The 16,717-nt window shown below is 49.3% G+C and overlaps 1 protein-coding gene and 1 non-coding gene across 2 annotated transcripts in view; one reads left to right on the top strand and one right to left on the bottom strand.

The window, feature by feature from the left end:
* Nucleotides 1–7,388: 7,388 nt before the first annotated feature.
* On the bottom strand, nt 7,389–7,515 carry LOC139181807 (small nucleolar RNA SNORA40). The gene has a single exon (XR_011565546.1). It is a non-coding gene; the product is annotated as a small nucleolar RNA SNORA40 (small nucleolar RNA).
* Nucleotides 7,516–13,296: 5,781 nt separating this feature from the next.
* Nucleotides 13,297–16,717, top strand: part of SEPTIN6 (septin 6) — a 73,790-nt gene continuing 70,369 nt past the window's right edge. The window contains exon 1 of the mRNA XM_070784213.1: nt 13,297–13,591. Coding sequence (XP_070640314.1) covers nt 13,562–13,591 — 30 coding nt within the window. The 5' untranslated portion in view covers nt 13,297–13,561. The remainder of the gene's footprint in view (nt 13,592–16,717) is intronic.

Raw genomic sequence — 16,717 nt, 5'->3', positions numbered from 1 at the left:
TTTTCAATTCTGGAACCAACTCCCCCACCTGCTATATACACATCCATGCTCACCCTCAGTTTTTGACTCTAGCTCAAGACGATAGACTCACACCACTGGAACCCACATCTGAACCTTTGTTTACCATCTGGCATTTCTCCACCCATTAAGTGTTTTCTTCTTAGACCTCAGCCTAATGAGATGACCATTGCCTTTCTCTTTTTCACCCATCCATCTCCTACTTCCATTCAGGCCTCAACTTAGTTCTCACCATCTCTGGAAAGCCTTACTTCATTACCTGAATTGGGTACCCATCCCCTGAGGCTCTTAGAGCATCTGTGGTTTTCTTTCGTTGTGTTATAATGGCCTGTATGTCTTTTTCTCGTAAGTTCTGTAATAGCACTTGTACACTGCTATGTCCCCAGCATTATGTACACTGCTCAGCAGTGCTCTGTAAACCTTTACTGAATAAATGAATAAATGAATCCATTCCACTGGGTTACCCACCCCTTGAAACTCTGGCTGTATCCTTGACTTGACCCCTCAGCTGCAGATTGACACTATGGGATGTCTGATTTTAAATAACATGAGTTCCCCATGAGTGGGCCTGACTGAATTAGCTGCAAGTCAATATGCCCCCAGGTGAATGAACCTACTTTATAAAGTTATTTAATACTTGACCAATTCAGTATGGAAAATACATGCTACAGTCAAAGGTTACAATTTTACCTTAATTACTTTGAATAGGAGCAAAATACAAGGTCTGATTATCTTTTGAGGTTCTTCTTGGCAGGTGATGATAGAATCTTGTCACTAGCTTACTTTTGTAAGGTCCCTGAATGTCTCATTTGCCATGGTAGGGAGGACTATCTGTGCAGGTGATTGAAAGGCAGATTCAAATTATTGGAGCAGAAATTTTAAAAGAGCGGGCGGGCTCTTGGAAAGCCTATGTCCTTATAGGTATTATTATGGTATTTAAAACAATAAATTGAAAAGAGGTTAGAGTGTTACCTGACCACAAGTAGAACTCACAAGATGGCAGTACCTTGGTGAAGTCACTGAGAGCCACAGTCTGCTCACCACCTTTGCAGTTTAAAACACCTCAGCTGGGGACTTCCCCAGTGGTTCAGTGCTTAAGACTTTGCCTTCCAATGCAGTGGCTGCACATTTTATCCCTGGTTGGGGAACTAAAATCCTAAGTATCTTGTGGCCAAAAACCAAAATGTAACACAGAAGCAATATTGTAACAAATTCAATGGAGACTTTGAAAATGGTCTACATAAAAAATACTTGAAATATAACAAAACACCTCAGCTTCAGGAAAGCTAATTCATGATAGCCAATTTCACAAAAAATAAAGCAGAGTGCCAATTTACTAATAGACAAAAAATACAGAACTACAAGGGAAAAATCATAAAGGGAAATACTGATAGATTCTGACTATACAAATAATTTAACTTCTTTACCCAAAAATCCACTATAAATAAACTTAATGACAAAGAGCTTATAGGACTAAAGACGGAGAAAAAAGTGTTTCAATATAAAAGTAGGCAAGGAACACGTATGAGAACTTCATAAAAGGAAAAATATAACTGATAACTGAACATAAATCTTTCTGCTGTTAGTGGTGTGCTGAAGCCTACTGGCAGGCTTTGTGACCCCATGGACTGCATCATGCCAGGCTTCCCTGTCCATCACCAACTCCTGGAGCTTGCTCAAACTCATGTCCATTGAGTCAGTGATGCCATCCAACCATCCCATCCTCTGTTGTCCCCTTCTCCTCCTGCCTTCAATCTTTCCCAGCATCAAGGTCTTTTCCAATGAGTCAATTCTTCACATCAGGTAGGGCTTGAGACTTCATATTGACAGTTTGACATCAGTTGTTGTAAGAATATTTATACCATGGAAATCAGCTGCTGCTGCTGTTGCTAAGTCACTTCAGTCGTGTCTGACTCTGTGGGACCCCATAGACAGCAGCCCACCAGGCTCCCCCGTCCCTTGGATTCTCCTGGCGAGAATTCTGGAGTGGGTTGCCATTTCCTTCTCCAATGCATGAAAGTGAAAAGTGAAAGTGAAGTCGCTCAGTCGTGTCCGAGTCTTAGCAACCCCATGGACCTCAGCCTACCAGGCTCCTCCATCCATGGGATTTTCTGGGCAAGAGTACCGAAGTGGGGTGCCATTGCCTTCTCCGATGGAAATTAGCAAATGCTACATATCCGGGTTTTTTTTTCCCCCCTTCAAAGAACCAGTTGTTAAACATTTACCAGCTGATCACTGTGTATATTCAGTGACTCTCTCTCATCTGGATCCTTTCCAACAACATTCAAACATTCTCAAGCCTTTTCTGCCATCTTTAAGGAAATGTCGGCCCCCACATTTTCCTCCAGCTACCACTCTGTCTCTGTTTTTCTTCACAGTCAAACTTCTCCAAAGAATTGACTATATTTCCTGACTTCATTTAGTCATTTTCCAATCATCCTTCAACATACTCAAGCCAGTTTTTGCCACCACCACTCCCCTGAAACAGCTCTTGTTGAACTCAATGACCTCCATGAACCCTAAATTCTATGAACAGTTTTCTCTTACTTTCTTTGACCTCATGGCAGTATTGAATTCTGTTGATATTTACCTTCTTGAACTTCTCTTGTCTTTGGGCTTTGATGGCACAGGACACTGGTTTTCCTCTCTAGCTTCTCCTTTTCAGTTCCCTTCTCAAGTTCTTCTCATTTCCCATCTAGAAATGCTGGTGTTTTCCAGGGATTAGTCTTGGGTCCTCTTCTTTACTCCCTCCCTAGGTCATTTCATTTATTCCCATGGCTTTACACATTACCTATACACCAGTGACTTCTTGATTTTTGTCTCCAGGCCTGACCTTTTATGGGAGCTCCAGTTGCCTTCTTTACATTTTCCCCTTCAGTGTTTCAAAAGCATCTCAAACTCAAGCTAGTTCCAAACTGGAGCTAAAGATGGTCTCTCTCTTCCTCAAACCAGAGGTTCTCCAGTGTTCCCCATCTCCATAAAAAGCACCACCATACAAGCCAGAAACATAAGAGTCAACTTTGGCATCCCTGTCTTCTTCATCTCCCACATTACCAAGTCTAGGTTGTCTTTATTTTCTAAATAGCTAGCCAATAAGCTTTCTTCTCTCCATCTTTACTTCTACCACCCTAGTACAAGCCTCCATGATCTTTCAGCTGGATGAGTAAAAGAGCCTTCTAACTGGTTTCCTTTTTTAATTAAATTAATTTATTTGGCTGTGCTGGGTCCTCGCCACTGTGTGGTCCCCTCTCCAGTTGCAGTGTGCAGAGGCTACTCTCTAGCCACGGTGCTCGGGTTTCTCATTGTGGTGGCCTCTACCACTGTGGAGCATGGGCTCTAGGGTGCATGGGCTTACTAGTTCTGGCTCCCAGGCTCTGGAGCACAGGTTCAATTGTAGTGGTGCACGGGCTTAATTTCTGTGTGGTTTGTGGGATCTTCCTGGACCAGAGCTTGAACCCATGTCTCCTGCATTGGCAGGTGGGTTCTTTACCACTGAGTCACCAGGAAAGCTCCCTAACTGGTTGTCTTCCTTCCTTCCTTTATTTTGGGCTGTGCTGTGAGGCATAGGATCTTAGTTCCTTGACCGGGGATTGAACCCGTGGCCTCTGCTGTGGACCACCAGGAAATTCCCTTAACTGGTTTTCTGCCTCCATTTTCTTCTCTTCAACATGCTCTCCACATTGAAGCCAGGGAACTTTTCAAAACACGAGTCTGATCATGTCATACTCCTGTCTCAAATCCCTCAGTGGCTTCCCATTGCTTAGCATAAAAAATTCCAAACAGCTCTGTACAATGACCAAGGGCCCTGAATGATTTGGCTCTATGCCCATGTCTCCAGCCTCATTGCATTCCACTCCAGTCCGTCTGTACTCCAGGCACACCAGTTTCCTTTCTGTCCCTTGAATGGAGCCTCGGCACATGCTCTTCCCTTTGCCTGGAATCCTCTTTCAGCTTCAGTTCTCCCTTCACCTAGCTGACTCCTACTTAATCTATAGATCTCAACTCAAACACCACTTCCTCCACGAAGCCCCCTACACTCACAGGCTAGACTGAGTCAAATCTACATCCCCCCACCTCTGCCATTATAGGTTCTCAGGGCACAATAAATATCTCCTTAATTGCTCTTATTGCAGTTTTAGTTCTTCATTTATGCATATGACTATTTGATTATTATCTGTGCTCACTACTAGACCATAAGCTCCATGAAGGCAAGGACCCAGTTTGTTTTTACTCATCATTGATCTCCGGCACCTAGTCTAAGACTTGGCATATAGTAGGTACTCTGGTGGCTCAGATGGTAAAGAATCTGCCTGCCCTGCAGGAGGCCCAGGTTCGATACCTGGGCTGGGAAGATCCCCTAGAGAAGTGAGTGGCTACTCACTCCATCCAGTATTCTTGCCTGGAAAATTCCATGGACAGAGGAGCCTGGTGGGCTACAGTCCATGGGGTCGCAAAGAGTCAGACACAACTGAGCAACTAACACTTTCACTTTCATTTTTCAGGTACTCTATTAATATTTGTGAGGCTAATAATTCTTATGTATAGAAAATACATAAAACAGCAATTTCCTGGTGGTCCAGTGGTTAGGACTCCATTCTGTCACTACGGAGGGTGCAGGCTCAATCTCTGATCAGGGAACTAAGATCCCACAAGCTGCTTGGCACGGCCAGAAAAACAAAAACAAAAACCCCACACAAAATGAAGCCAACCAGTATTTCTCCCATTGTTATGGCTTTCAGGAAGCTGAGAGTCCTATTTAAAACTTAATTACAGCAATTATATCAACCCACTAGATTTAGCATATCTGAATCCTCTCTTTTGATAATGATGTTCTATTCCCAGTTTATTGACCCATAAAATATTCTTTGGAATAAGATACTCTGTGTGTGTATGCACTTGTGTATGGATACAAAACTAAACCAAAGTGTTTTCAAAGCATTGACAGAATGATTTAAAAAAAATTAAACTTCACCTTAGTGAAAGTGAAGTCGCTCAGTCGTGTCCGACCCTTTGTGACCTGTGGACTATAGCCCACGAAGCTCCTCGATCCATGGGATTCTCCAGGCAAGAATACTGGAGTGGGCTGCCATTTCCTTCTCCAGGGGATCTTCCCGAAACCAATGACTAATGGTGGTGATGGTGAAGCTCGTATCTCACTGAGGTGTCATTACCATCTTGATTCTGTTTCTGTGGCTTATTTCAATCCTTTCGCAGTGCTGGTGGCTCATCTGTGGAAGACTGAAAGGTCACTGGGTAGACACCTTGTTTCTCTAGATTCTGTACCATGTCTAGGGGCTGTTGGTGAATATCATTCAACTCACAGAACTTATTGTCTTTTTAAACTTATTTAAAAATTAATTAACTGATGAATTTACTTATTTACTTTTGACTGTGCTGGGTCTTCATTGCTGTGCTCTGACTTTCTTTAGTTGCAGTGAGTGGGGCCTACTCTCTAGCTGCAGTGCGCCAGCTTCTCATTGCAGTGGCTTCTCTTGTTGAGGAGCCTGGGCTCTAGGGTGCGCAGTAAATCTTTTTTTAATCTTATGAAATGTAACACATATCTTGAAGCATTCCTAAAGCAGAAAGACAAAGCAAAAATCAATACTTATAAAGCAAACACCCATGTGACCATTGCTAGGTTAAGAAATCGAGCACTGGGGGAATTCCTTGGCTGTCCAGTGGTTATGACTCGCTGCCTTCACTTCCAGGGCTGGGTTCAATCCCTGGTAGGGGAACTGAGATCCCACAAGCTGTGAGGCATGAAAAAAACAAAAACAAAAAAGAAAAGAAACAGAGCATTGGTATTCATTGTCTATGCTGCATCTTGGTTACTGCCTTATGACATATTTGGTATTCACTATTCCCTGGTAGCCCAGATAGTGAAGAATCTGCCTGCAATGCGGGAGACCTAGGTTCAATCCCCAGGTGGGGAAGATGCCCTGGAGGAGGGCATGGCAACCCACTCCAGTATTCTTGCCTGGAGAATCCCATAGACAGAGGAGCCTGGCAGGCTACGGTCCATGGGGTTGCAGAGAGTCAGGCACAACTGAGCGACTAAACACAAGTACAGCAGCACATTTACTGTTAGTGCGTATATATCTGGTTTCCTCAGTTAGACAGGAACTTCCCTCAGAACAGAAGCCATAGCTCATGTTTCTTTCTACCTCTCCCAGTGCCTAGTGCAGTGCCCTGGTAGGTACATCATGCGTTTTACATGATTATACATCTTAGGCAAACTCTGTGACTCTGGGAAGACCACTGAGGACTAACTGTGGCGAACAAGAATTGTTCGGGAAAATACAAAATTGTACCATTTGTCTAAAACGGTGTGTACAGGTAAGTTTCTAAGGATAACTAGTATCCCTGATGGGGGTGGTGAGCCGAACCTTCTCTTGAGTTCTGGCTCTTGCCCAATGCGGAAAGTCAGCCTAGGACCATGGCAGTAGCCTCCTGACTGCTCTCCCTGTCTCTGTTCTTTTTTTTTTTTTTTTTCTGCACAAAGGTTTCTTTCTATTCATAACATAGGCAAAGTTATTTAAGTCAATAAATTTTTAAGGATTCTCACACATCCTGATTCTTTCCACTGGCAATCACCATAGCTCCTCCCAAGCTGTCATCTTCAACGTAGCCCTTTCAAAAAGTTCTGCTCAATCCACAGCTGTGATGCTTGCCATAGTTGTTTTAGTTGGGCCTTTTTGATCTTCAACAGAGTGCACTTCAAAGTTTGCCACCTGTAATCTTCAAGATCCAATTTCCTCAAGCAGTTTACTATAGGATCCTGTTTAGGGTCAGGAGATGGGATATGTCTATGATATGCTATGCTAAGTCACTTCAGTTGTGTCCGACTCTGTGCGACCCCATAGACGGCAGCCCACCAGGCTCCCCCGTCCCTGGGATTCTCCAGGCAAGAACACTGGAGTGCGTTGCCATTTCCTTCTCCAATGCATGAAAGTGAAAAGAGAAAGTGAAGTTGCTCAGTCGTGTCCGACTCCTAGCGACCCCATGGACTGCAGCCCACCAGGCTCCTCCATCCATGGGATTTTCCAGGCAAGTGTACTGGAGTGGGGTGCCATTGCCTTCTCCGGGGATCTGTCTAGTTCTCTAAAAACTTATCAAGTTCAAATCATATTAATTCCTAAGTTATCACACCCTAAAACTTGACAGAGATCATTGGGATATGCCAATACCTTTGGAAAATCCAGACACTGTATTCCGAAGATAAAAGCCTAAAAAAAGAAGCCCATCTTTGTTTTATGTCAACATTAAAACTGAGTACTAGGATCAATACATCTGGTAATTTAAAAGCTTATTTAACTCTACAGCCCTGGAAGCAATCTTTATGCTCACCAATACACACCCATTTTACGGATCATGTTCCTTCTTATCTGTATCAAAACTCATACTGAACAATGAGTTGCGTGTTGCAAAAGAGGATTTACTTTCACACTTGTCTGTAAGTCTTTGTCCACAAATTAAACAAAAACAAACACAAATGCTATCTGTCTCTGTTCTTGCCTTCATTCAATCAGTTCTTCTCGTGGTGTCTTGAGTGCACTGTGTAAACCTAGATCTGACTGCTATACCGCCACTCACTAACCATCATGCAGTGGTTCTCCAGTGGTAATTCACCTCACAACCGCCTGGAGAGCTTCTTACACACCCATACTCCTCCCAAACAAAGGTTCTGATTTGGCAGGTCTGAGGTGGCCTCTTGGCCTCTGTTTCTATAAGAAGAAGGACAGGTGATTCTGCTGCAGCCATTCATCAAGAAACTCTTCAAAGACTCTTATTCTCTAGAGGATGAAACCTTAGCATCTTTAACGTGGTGCACAAGGCCCTTATAATGGATGCCCTTTTTAAAGCGTGCCCTGTTCCCTCCCTTCCACTCCAATCCCATGTCACTATCACCATCGTTTCTTGCCTGAACTGCTACAACCGTGTGTTAATTCCTGCGTCTTAACTGCTTTCATCACTCTCTGCTCCAGTCTCCTCCCCAAGCTGGAACAAGAGTGAAATTTCAAAATTGCAAATGCATTCATTCTGCTCCCCTCCTCTAAACCCTTCGGTGGCTCCTCACCATCTAAGGGACAGTTTCTCCAGCTGGTTCAGGTGGCATGGCAGCTGGAAGTTGTGGTATTCTTTCTAGAATGCCAGGAAATAATTGATATATTCCATGGCACCATATGAAATCAAACACTTTTCAAAAGAACACTTCTGCTAGCAGAAAATACATCTACATAATGTGAGTGCGATACAAAATCATAGCCACAAGCACAGATGTCCATGAAAAAAGAAATAAACTGTTGAATTAAGCATGATCAGTCCTGGGACTGTCTGTTTAATATTCTTTTGCTACATGTTCATTCATTCTGTTGCCTGCTCACAGATAAGAGGGAGCATCTGTCAAAGACTGAAGAAAACTTTATGGTTAAAAAAAGTTAAAATAGAAAAGTTTCTACCCATTAATTGATTTTTTTCACTGTGAGCATCCGTCTCACTTGGCTTCAGAATGGAGCAGGTGTTGGCCCTAGAGAGCACAGCTTGAGACTCCAGACACTGGGGCATAAAGGCTGAGCTCTTTGGCATGACCAACATGCCCCTTCAAGCTCTGACGCCAGCTTCTCTCAGCCTCATTTACAACTGCTGTCCTCTCCTCTACCATTCCCTCTGGCCAAGAGTTGGAATTCCCTAAATGTTCTTGCCTTCTTTTCCTGTGATTTATACATGGTGTTCTGCTACTGTTCACCCTACCCCTTGATGGCTAGATAAGCTACTACTCTTTCTTCAGGATTCAATCCAAATGGGTCTTTTTTTTTTTTATTTTTGGCCATGCTGCGTGGCTTGTGTGATCTTAGTTCTCCCAGCAGACCAGGGAGTGAACCCACGTCTCTTGCAGTGGAAGTGTGAAGCGCTAACCACTGGACCACCAGGAAAGTTCCCAAATGGGTCTCTGAGTTGCCTTCCCTCACCTCTCTGGGGGTCTACCTTCCCAAGATCTTGCCCCTGCCTGACTGGATCGCTTATCCCATTACTGGTTGTTTGTGGAGCTGGCAACTGGCCAGGGGGCTACCTCAGGTCACAACAGAGGTTCTTGTCATCCATTTTTCTTGAGTCCTCCGGCACTGAGCACAGTGGCTGACGTGCAGTGGGGGCTTAGGTTGTATTCGTGAAATGAAGAGTAAAATTTCAAAGGAAGCAAAGCTTATCTTTAGAAACTTCCAGCTGCCTACAGGGGTTCCCTCTCCATGTTTTATGGCACTCCTTTTCCAGCCTAGGCACTGTCTTCTCATGCTGCCCACTGGAGTAATCCACCAGGATCTGCCATTAGTATGACAGCCCAGGCTTCAGAATTTTCCCTCAATATCCTGCCAAACTTTACTCACTCCTGTGTCCCATCCATGGCTAGATTTCAGATAAACCAGTGGTTCTCAAACTTTAGCATAAATGAGAATTCCTTGGAGGACTTGTTCAAACACAGGTTACTGGGTCTCAGTGCTCGAGGTTGATTTGGTAGGTCTGTCTAGGCTGGGGCCTGAGAGTTTGCATTTCTAACTTCCCAGGTGACACAGAGACTGTTAGACAAAAATCACCTTTTGAGAACTACTGGAATAAACTGATGTCAAACCAGAGGCAGGAGGTAATGATGCACAAAGGAATACTTATTTCCTCCCGACTTAGCCCCTTCACTGAGTTTCTGATTCTATCAGCATTGTCTGATTTGGTTAATCTCAGGTCATTTTCCCTCTGCTTCACCTTGTCCTCTTTCTCCAACTTTCTGATTTTATTTTTCAGATGATTATCGGCGTCTCCACTTTAGAGCAACGTGACTCTCCTTTCTTCTTCCGCAAAGCCAGTTTCAGGACAAAGCCCTTTCCTGAGCTCTTAGTTCCATTCCACTGCCCTCTTCTCCCTCTCTCCCCACATCCCTGACCCCTTCCCCCATCCAGTCTGAGCACCCCCTTCCCCAGCCATCAGGGTGACCTTTCTAAAGCTTGGCTTTAATTAGGGCCCCCTCCTATCTAGCAGGGATGGCCATTTCCCCTCCATGGGGAGTCTGGTTCCACAAACAACATTAGCAAGTTAATGACAGTCACCTGCTGGCCTGCGGAAGTTGCTGCTTGCTCCAGCTTCCTTAAAGACAGTGGAAACACTGAAAACACCACATTTACATGCTTCCGTTTATCCATTCACTCAACAAACATTGATTGAACACCTGCCAGATAACTGTGCAGGGCCCAAGGGACCCTGCGAGGATACATTGGACATGAAGACAGGTTCATGGGTCCCGAGGGTCCACGAGACCTCAACAGGGACAGACATGCAAGGAAGTGACTGACCACTAGTGAGCCCTCCTGCCTCAGCCCTTTGTGTCCGCCCTGTGTCTGGGCTAGTGACCCAGGACCAAAGACTGGGAGATAGAACTCAGGGAATTTCCGAATTTCTTTGTTCTCCTTCCCTTCCCCCCACTTCTTCGTTGAAATAAGGATGGTAATCCATAGCATTCAGTTATGGGCCCCCTGCATGGAGTCAGGCAAGGAATGTAAAGCCCAGAATGTAGTAAGCTAGAGCGTCTCTACACATACGCACACCCATACTGACCCTCACATTGACATGCACAGACTGACAGACACACACGCAGCACTGGCATGCACACCTTTTCAAACATACCAATACACAGCAGAAGTACACACTGACACACACATCGATAAAGACGCACTCACTGAAACACACACACGGTAGCAGATAAAAAAACAGTAAATACATGCCTGTACACACACACACATTGACACACCTTGACACACAGACACAGCGGATGCACACTGACAGACAAATGCACACCTACTCACACATCAACACCCACCGCACCCCGCGGAAACCCGGAAGCCTGAGGCGCTTGCAGCCGCAGGTGGCAGGTGTTTCAGAGACCAGAGGGTTGAGGGAGACTTGAGTTACACACTTGGTTCCAGTCTGCGAGGGCCATTGTTTTGGAGGCGGAGGCCTCCGCGAGGTTGGGAGGGTTCCTAGGGACAGGAGGGCAGTCGAGGGGGGGGGCATATGGGCGGGGCACCAAGGTTTCGGCGCTTCTGTAGCGCCTGCGCCGGGTGGAAATGCCTCGAGCTCTGGTGGGCGAGGAGCGCTTAGGCGGGAGCGGGGTGATGTTGGAAGTGGGCAGCAGGGTTCCCAGGGAGCCCCGCAGTCGGCCAGTCCAGCTCCGCCGGGCACTCCGCTTGCTCGCCGACGCTGCGGGTATCAGCTCTCAGCTCCGCTTTCCAAATGTACAGCTCGGCTCCCGCCACCCACCAAACCGCAGATCCAGGTCAGAGTTAATGACCTCCAGCCTCTCCACGCCCCAGCCTTTGCAGTGCAGACCTGTCTGCCCGCCAGACACCGGGTCTGAGAGCCGCCCGCCCCCACTGCTCCCCGCCCCCATCCGGTCCCGGCCCAGCCTTACGACGGTTCCGCAAATACCAGCCTGGTCCTGCACGTGTCGGCCACCCGAATACAGGGCCTGGCGCCTCGCCCAGGCCCTGCCCCAGCGCCCTGACGGGCCTCGGTGACGATAGTCGCCCCGGTTCTCTGCCACCACCATCTGCCCTTCCGGCCAGCGCTGTCCGTCCACAGAGCTTCCTAGTTCTGTTCCCTGATTGTGCCAGGCTCTTCTCTTTCGGCCCCTCCTGGGTCTCCCGCACAATGGGCACCTCCAGAGCCTTGCTTTTCTGTCCCTACAGAGCCACCTCCGGATTGTGTCTCTTCCTTCTCCTGTACCCGCCCCAGTCCAAACCCTCTGTCCGCCGGTTCAGGAAATGCTTAATTGGGCGCTTGGTGGATGCCAGGCCCCGAAGTAGGCTCTGGGGATGCATTTTGCGGAGTCGTTGTTCTCAACGTTCACACGCAGGTGAAGAGCTTCCGGAGACCGTGTGACACGCACTGTCCCGGCAGGTGGAATCAAGGGCCATGGGAGCGCCTCCTATAGCCACCCCAGTTTCTCTGCCTGCCCTTTTCCCCACGCGCGGGCCTCCGGGTCGGGTCCCTTCTCCCTCTCAGTGCTTCCCGTTTTTCTTTTTTCCTCCCTCCTTCCTCTCCACCTCAGGCGCTCCCGCCTTGGGCCAGCTCCCACGCCGCATCCCGGCCCCCTCTCCGGCCGGGCTTCCCCCCAGGGATCTGTCTCCCCCCGCGGTCCCGGGTTCCACCCGAGGATCCGAGTCCCTCTCAGAGACCAGGGCGCCTGCCCTTTTAAGGAGTGGAGTGGATGATCCCGCCCGCTCCGGCCTCGGACACGCCAGGGATCTAGCAGGGTCCACGGCCAGGAGAAGGATTGCGGGGCGTCAGGCCGAAGAGAGGGAGAAGTGCTGAGGGGAAGGGAGGGGACCCGCGGCGACGGAGGGCCGAGAGGGAAAGGAAAGCAGGCGGGCAGAGCCTCTGCCTTCGGAGGGTCTCCCTCTGCTCACTGCGGCCGCCTAGCCTCGGGTTGACCCAAGGTTAAGGGGAAATCAGGGGGCGGGACAGAGCCCCCGGAGGCTGCTCCGCGTCCCTCGGCGAAATTCCGCTCCACGGAGCTGGGATTTCAGCCCCCGGCCCCTCCTCTGAGAGTTGCCAGCGGTCCAGGCTCTATAGGGGAGTAAGTCGTCCGAGCCTCGGCTCACAAGCCGATCGCCTAGGGCTCGGTGGGGAGAGGAGGCGCGGGACCCAACGGTGGTGAGCTCGGAAATGACAGCCCACAGCACCCGAGGCGTGGAAACCCCAGGGCAGAAGGGGCGTTTCGTGTCAGGACCCCTGGCCTCGGACACCGCATGTCACATCTCAGTTGCGGGGCCCGCAGTGCGGCTTCCCCCAACCGCCCCCTTTCTAAGCTCTGCTGGGAAGCGGCACCTGCCACAGCTCTCTCCCTCCGGGTCCCCCACCGGCCTCAGCAGCCCTCCAGGGCCGGGGTGGGGGAGGTGTGGTGGAGCAGCGAGACTCCAGCGGCGGCCGCTCCCCTCCAAGCACCCTGAGATTTCGGTGGGGAGAAAAAGGGGGTCCGGGATGCAGGGAGGAGGAAGAGAAGGACCGCAGGGGTCAGCCGCCGAGCGGTGCGCGCCGGGGGGTAGGGGCGGGGGCTCCCTTCCAGCCTCAGGGGTCTGGGGACTCAGGGATGTAAGGCGAGAGCAGGGGGGTGTGACAATTCAGCGGAGGTCGGGACGTACCACAGAGCCCAGTGGCGGGGGGGCGGGCAAAGGACTGGGTCACCGAGGGGAGCCCCCGCCTCCCTTCGCACAGGCCTACAACTGAGGTTGCAGGGAGAGCTGGAACCCTGCTCGCAGGAGAGGGAAGCGGCGCGTTAAATCCACCCCCACGCCGCACCCCACTTCCGAGGGGGTGGGCGATAGAGGAGAGGTCGGGGTTGGAGCAGCAGCGAAGGGGCCCCTCCCTTGCACCTCCCCCCGCCGGACTTGGTTGCGCCCAAAGTGTAACACTTTCTCTTTGTCGGAGGAGCTCCGCTGTTTCCTGTGCTCTAGCTCCCGTTGCGGCGGCGCCCGTGGCAGCCCTGGCGGACGCAGGAACGATGGCAGCGACCGATATAGCTCGCCAGGTGGTGAGTGCGGGGCTTGGGTGCCAGCCTCGGGGCCGGGGGCCTCGGAAGAGCCGAGGAGACCTGGCCGCCGTCACCACCGCCGCAAGGAGGGGCAGTGGGCACCATCCAGGAGACCGGGCGCGGCAGGACTTCTGCTCCTAGGGTCAGCGACTCAGTCCCCCAGCCTTCCGTCCCCGAGAACCGTGGTGGCGGGCGGGTGGGGGAGGCGGGGGGACTGGTCCAGGCTGCAGGCCGGCGGCTGAACTTGCATTGCCCAAGAGCTGCAGCCGGCGCCGCCGCCGCCCTCGCTGCAGCTGCGGCCCCGCCGCTGGGGCGTTGCCGAATGAATGGCCGCAGGAGCCGCCGGGCCCTTCGGGTCCCCGGCACCCTGGCCTCGCTCCCTCGGGGGGCCGGGCCGCGCCCCAGCACCCCGCCACGCGCCGGGACCCGGGCTTCCTCAGCCAGAGGGGCGTGGGGCTGGGGTGAGCCTGGGGCAGGAGGCGGCGAGTGGTGAGGGGGGCGGGGAGGTGACTGGCTGGGGTAGGGTTTTTCCATATGCATCACATATGTGACTGCGTGTGTGTGTGTGTGTGTGTGTGTATCACTGTGCGTGTGAGTGCGTGCGCGCGCACTCGTGCCTCCCCGGGCGGACCACGCCGGTGTCCGGCTTGTCTGTGACCCTTGATGCGTCCGCCTGTTTCTGGGAGTGTACTCAGCTCCCTGGTGCGTGTCTCTGGGTCCGGACGCTTCTCTCCCAGTCTGCTTGTGCTGTGTGCCTCTGGGTCTCATTTGTGCGTCTGTGTGGGCTGCAGTCCGCTGGCCTGTAGGTGCTGGCTGGCTGCGTATTTTGGCGCGTTTCTGACACCTGACCCGGGTTTTGCGGGACCCTGGGGGTGGTGGGATCTGTCTCCGGTGCGAGTTCGGTGTGACTGGGCGTGTGTGCCAAAACCTGTGGCGCTGCCTTCTTGTCATGGGACTCAGGAAAATAAGTGTGACGCTTGCAAAAGCGATGCTGTCTCTCTTTTTGTTGGCAGCCGACTCTGGAAAAAAAAAAATCTTCGTTTAACGAACTGAAGTTTTCTAGCCTGGGATGTGCAGAGAAATTATACTGAAGTGACCTGAGGCTCCATGTTTGTTTTTTTAGACCAGAAGTTTCGTTGCAAAGGGAGGGGAATGTTTCCACTTGAGGGAACAACCTGGCCTTTCTATTCCTCCCTGAGTGTCTGGGATTTCTAAGAAGCCCACAGTTACCAGTACCCTGAAGTGAGGAAGGATACTGAAGTAGAGCTAGGTCAGATTCCATGACAGTAAACATCCGTACTACTTGATGAAAATTTCTGAAACACACACACACACAGGGTCATACTTATTTAGGGAAATAGTCCATGCAATGCAATTCTAGTGCAAAAAAATATATATAGCCTCTAGGTATTTGGTGTAATTGAAATTGATTTGTTTTCAAAATCTGCATCCAGAATCTGGTAGTATTTTTTTCTACAGGATACGGCTAAGTTTATTCCACCGTCTTGTTCCTGTTGGGAAGGGCAAGGTGATTTCTTTGGATCCTCCCCTACTGCCCTGCAAGACCCCAGCCTGGAGTTCTTTAGGCATTCAGGGTGTGGAAGGACTAGGAGTCCTTGGGAGACCATGCTCTGTGATAATGGCGTTTGAGAGAATTCTTTTCTCCCCAAGATTGGCACTCTAACATGTATTGCATTAGTGTTTTGAGGGCTCCCTCAGTGCCTTTCTGCTCCTCTATTTTAGCGATGGCATGCCTTAAGGAGATTTAGTCCCCTAGATTACACTTGCTCCATCCTTAGTGACCAAGAAGGACGCTAATGATTTTTCTTGTCCGCTAATGAATTTGCACTGACCTGCCCATACTCTCTCACCAGTCCCTCTAGCCTGAATCAGGGTTGCAGGGCAGATGTAGCAAAGGGGAACCTTCCAGAAGGTTGTGTTTCACCTGGGGCTACCCAAAGATCCCCTTTGTTCTAAAAATGGAGGGGGTTGGTTTAGGGCCACTTGGATTGCTCTGCTTGGTTCCAGTTTGCTCTGGGTGGCCTTGCCTTACTCTACAACGAAGAACAAAATTGTATGCCAGATCCTGAAGCTGAAAGAGCAGCCAGAGCCCTTGAGACCTTGTTATCGTGATAAATGGGTTGCTGGGAAAACTGACGTCACTCTCCAGGCCCCCCTCCTCCCCCAGTCAGTGAAGCTCTTGTTTCTGTGTCATTTGTCTCTCTGCTTGCCTTTGTGTCTGTAAGAAGTTGTAATTCACCAGGGGAAGATGCAATTAACTTGGGAGACCTTGGACGTCTGGTTGCTGATTGTTTCTTTCAGCAAAGGCATATTTGGGGTTTGGGAAAAGAAGACTAGAGTATAAACCTAAGTGTGCCTAGCCTAGGAGTTCTTTTTAATGAGCTCTGAGATACAGTGCCATGCAAGTAGCGCTCTGGTGTGTGTGAGGGATGGGCTGGCCTCTCCGGAGTCAGTTGAGGGTCACTCTGGCTTGTAGGATAACATCATTAGTGACAAAAACAGACCTTAGAGTTCCTGGGTAGGACCCTTATTTGTGCACACATGCAACTTGAAAGCTCAGCTTTTGTGTCCATAACACAACCCCACCCTATTTGAATGAACACCGTAAAGATTCTTTGTGACAAAACTGTTTGTTTATGGTGTCCACAGGGTTTATTTGATTGACTAATAAGTGTCCAGCACTATGGCTAGCCCTGGTCAAGGATACTAAAAAAAGTAATAGACGTACTTCCTGGCTTTTACACTTATTCTAGTCTAGTTGGAGAGACTAATTGTGTACATGGGGAAATAATTCGAGAACTACAGAAGATTCCTGGGATGTTCCCATCTCCAGCCCCTGCCTGTGATGTGGCTTGGGCTACTATTAATGTATACTCTAATGGGACTTCCCTGGTGGTCCAGTGGGTAACACTTTGTCTTCCGATGCAGGGGATGTGGGTTTGACCCCTGATTGGGGAGCTAAGATCCTGCCTGCCTCTCGGCCAAAAAACCAAAACATAAAAAAGAAAAACCCAGAAGCAATATTGTAACAAAGTCAGTAAAGACTTTAAGAAAACAGTTTACATAAAAAACCCTTAAAAATATGTTTATATATGGTCTAGTGGT

Source organism: Bos indicus, chromosome X, assembly GCF_029378745.1.
Source record: "Bos indicus isolate NIAB-ARS_2022 breed Sahiwal x Tharparkar chromosome X, NIAB-ARS_B.indTharparkar_mat_pri_1.0, whole genome shotgun sequence".
NCBI classification, from domain to species: domain Eukaryota; kingdom Metazoa; phylum Chordata; class Mammalia; order Artiodactyla; family Bovidae; genus Bos; species Bos indicus.
Note: the sequence above shows the minus strand (reverse complement) of the source record. Positions and strands in the feature narration are given on the sequence as shown.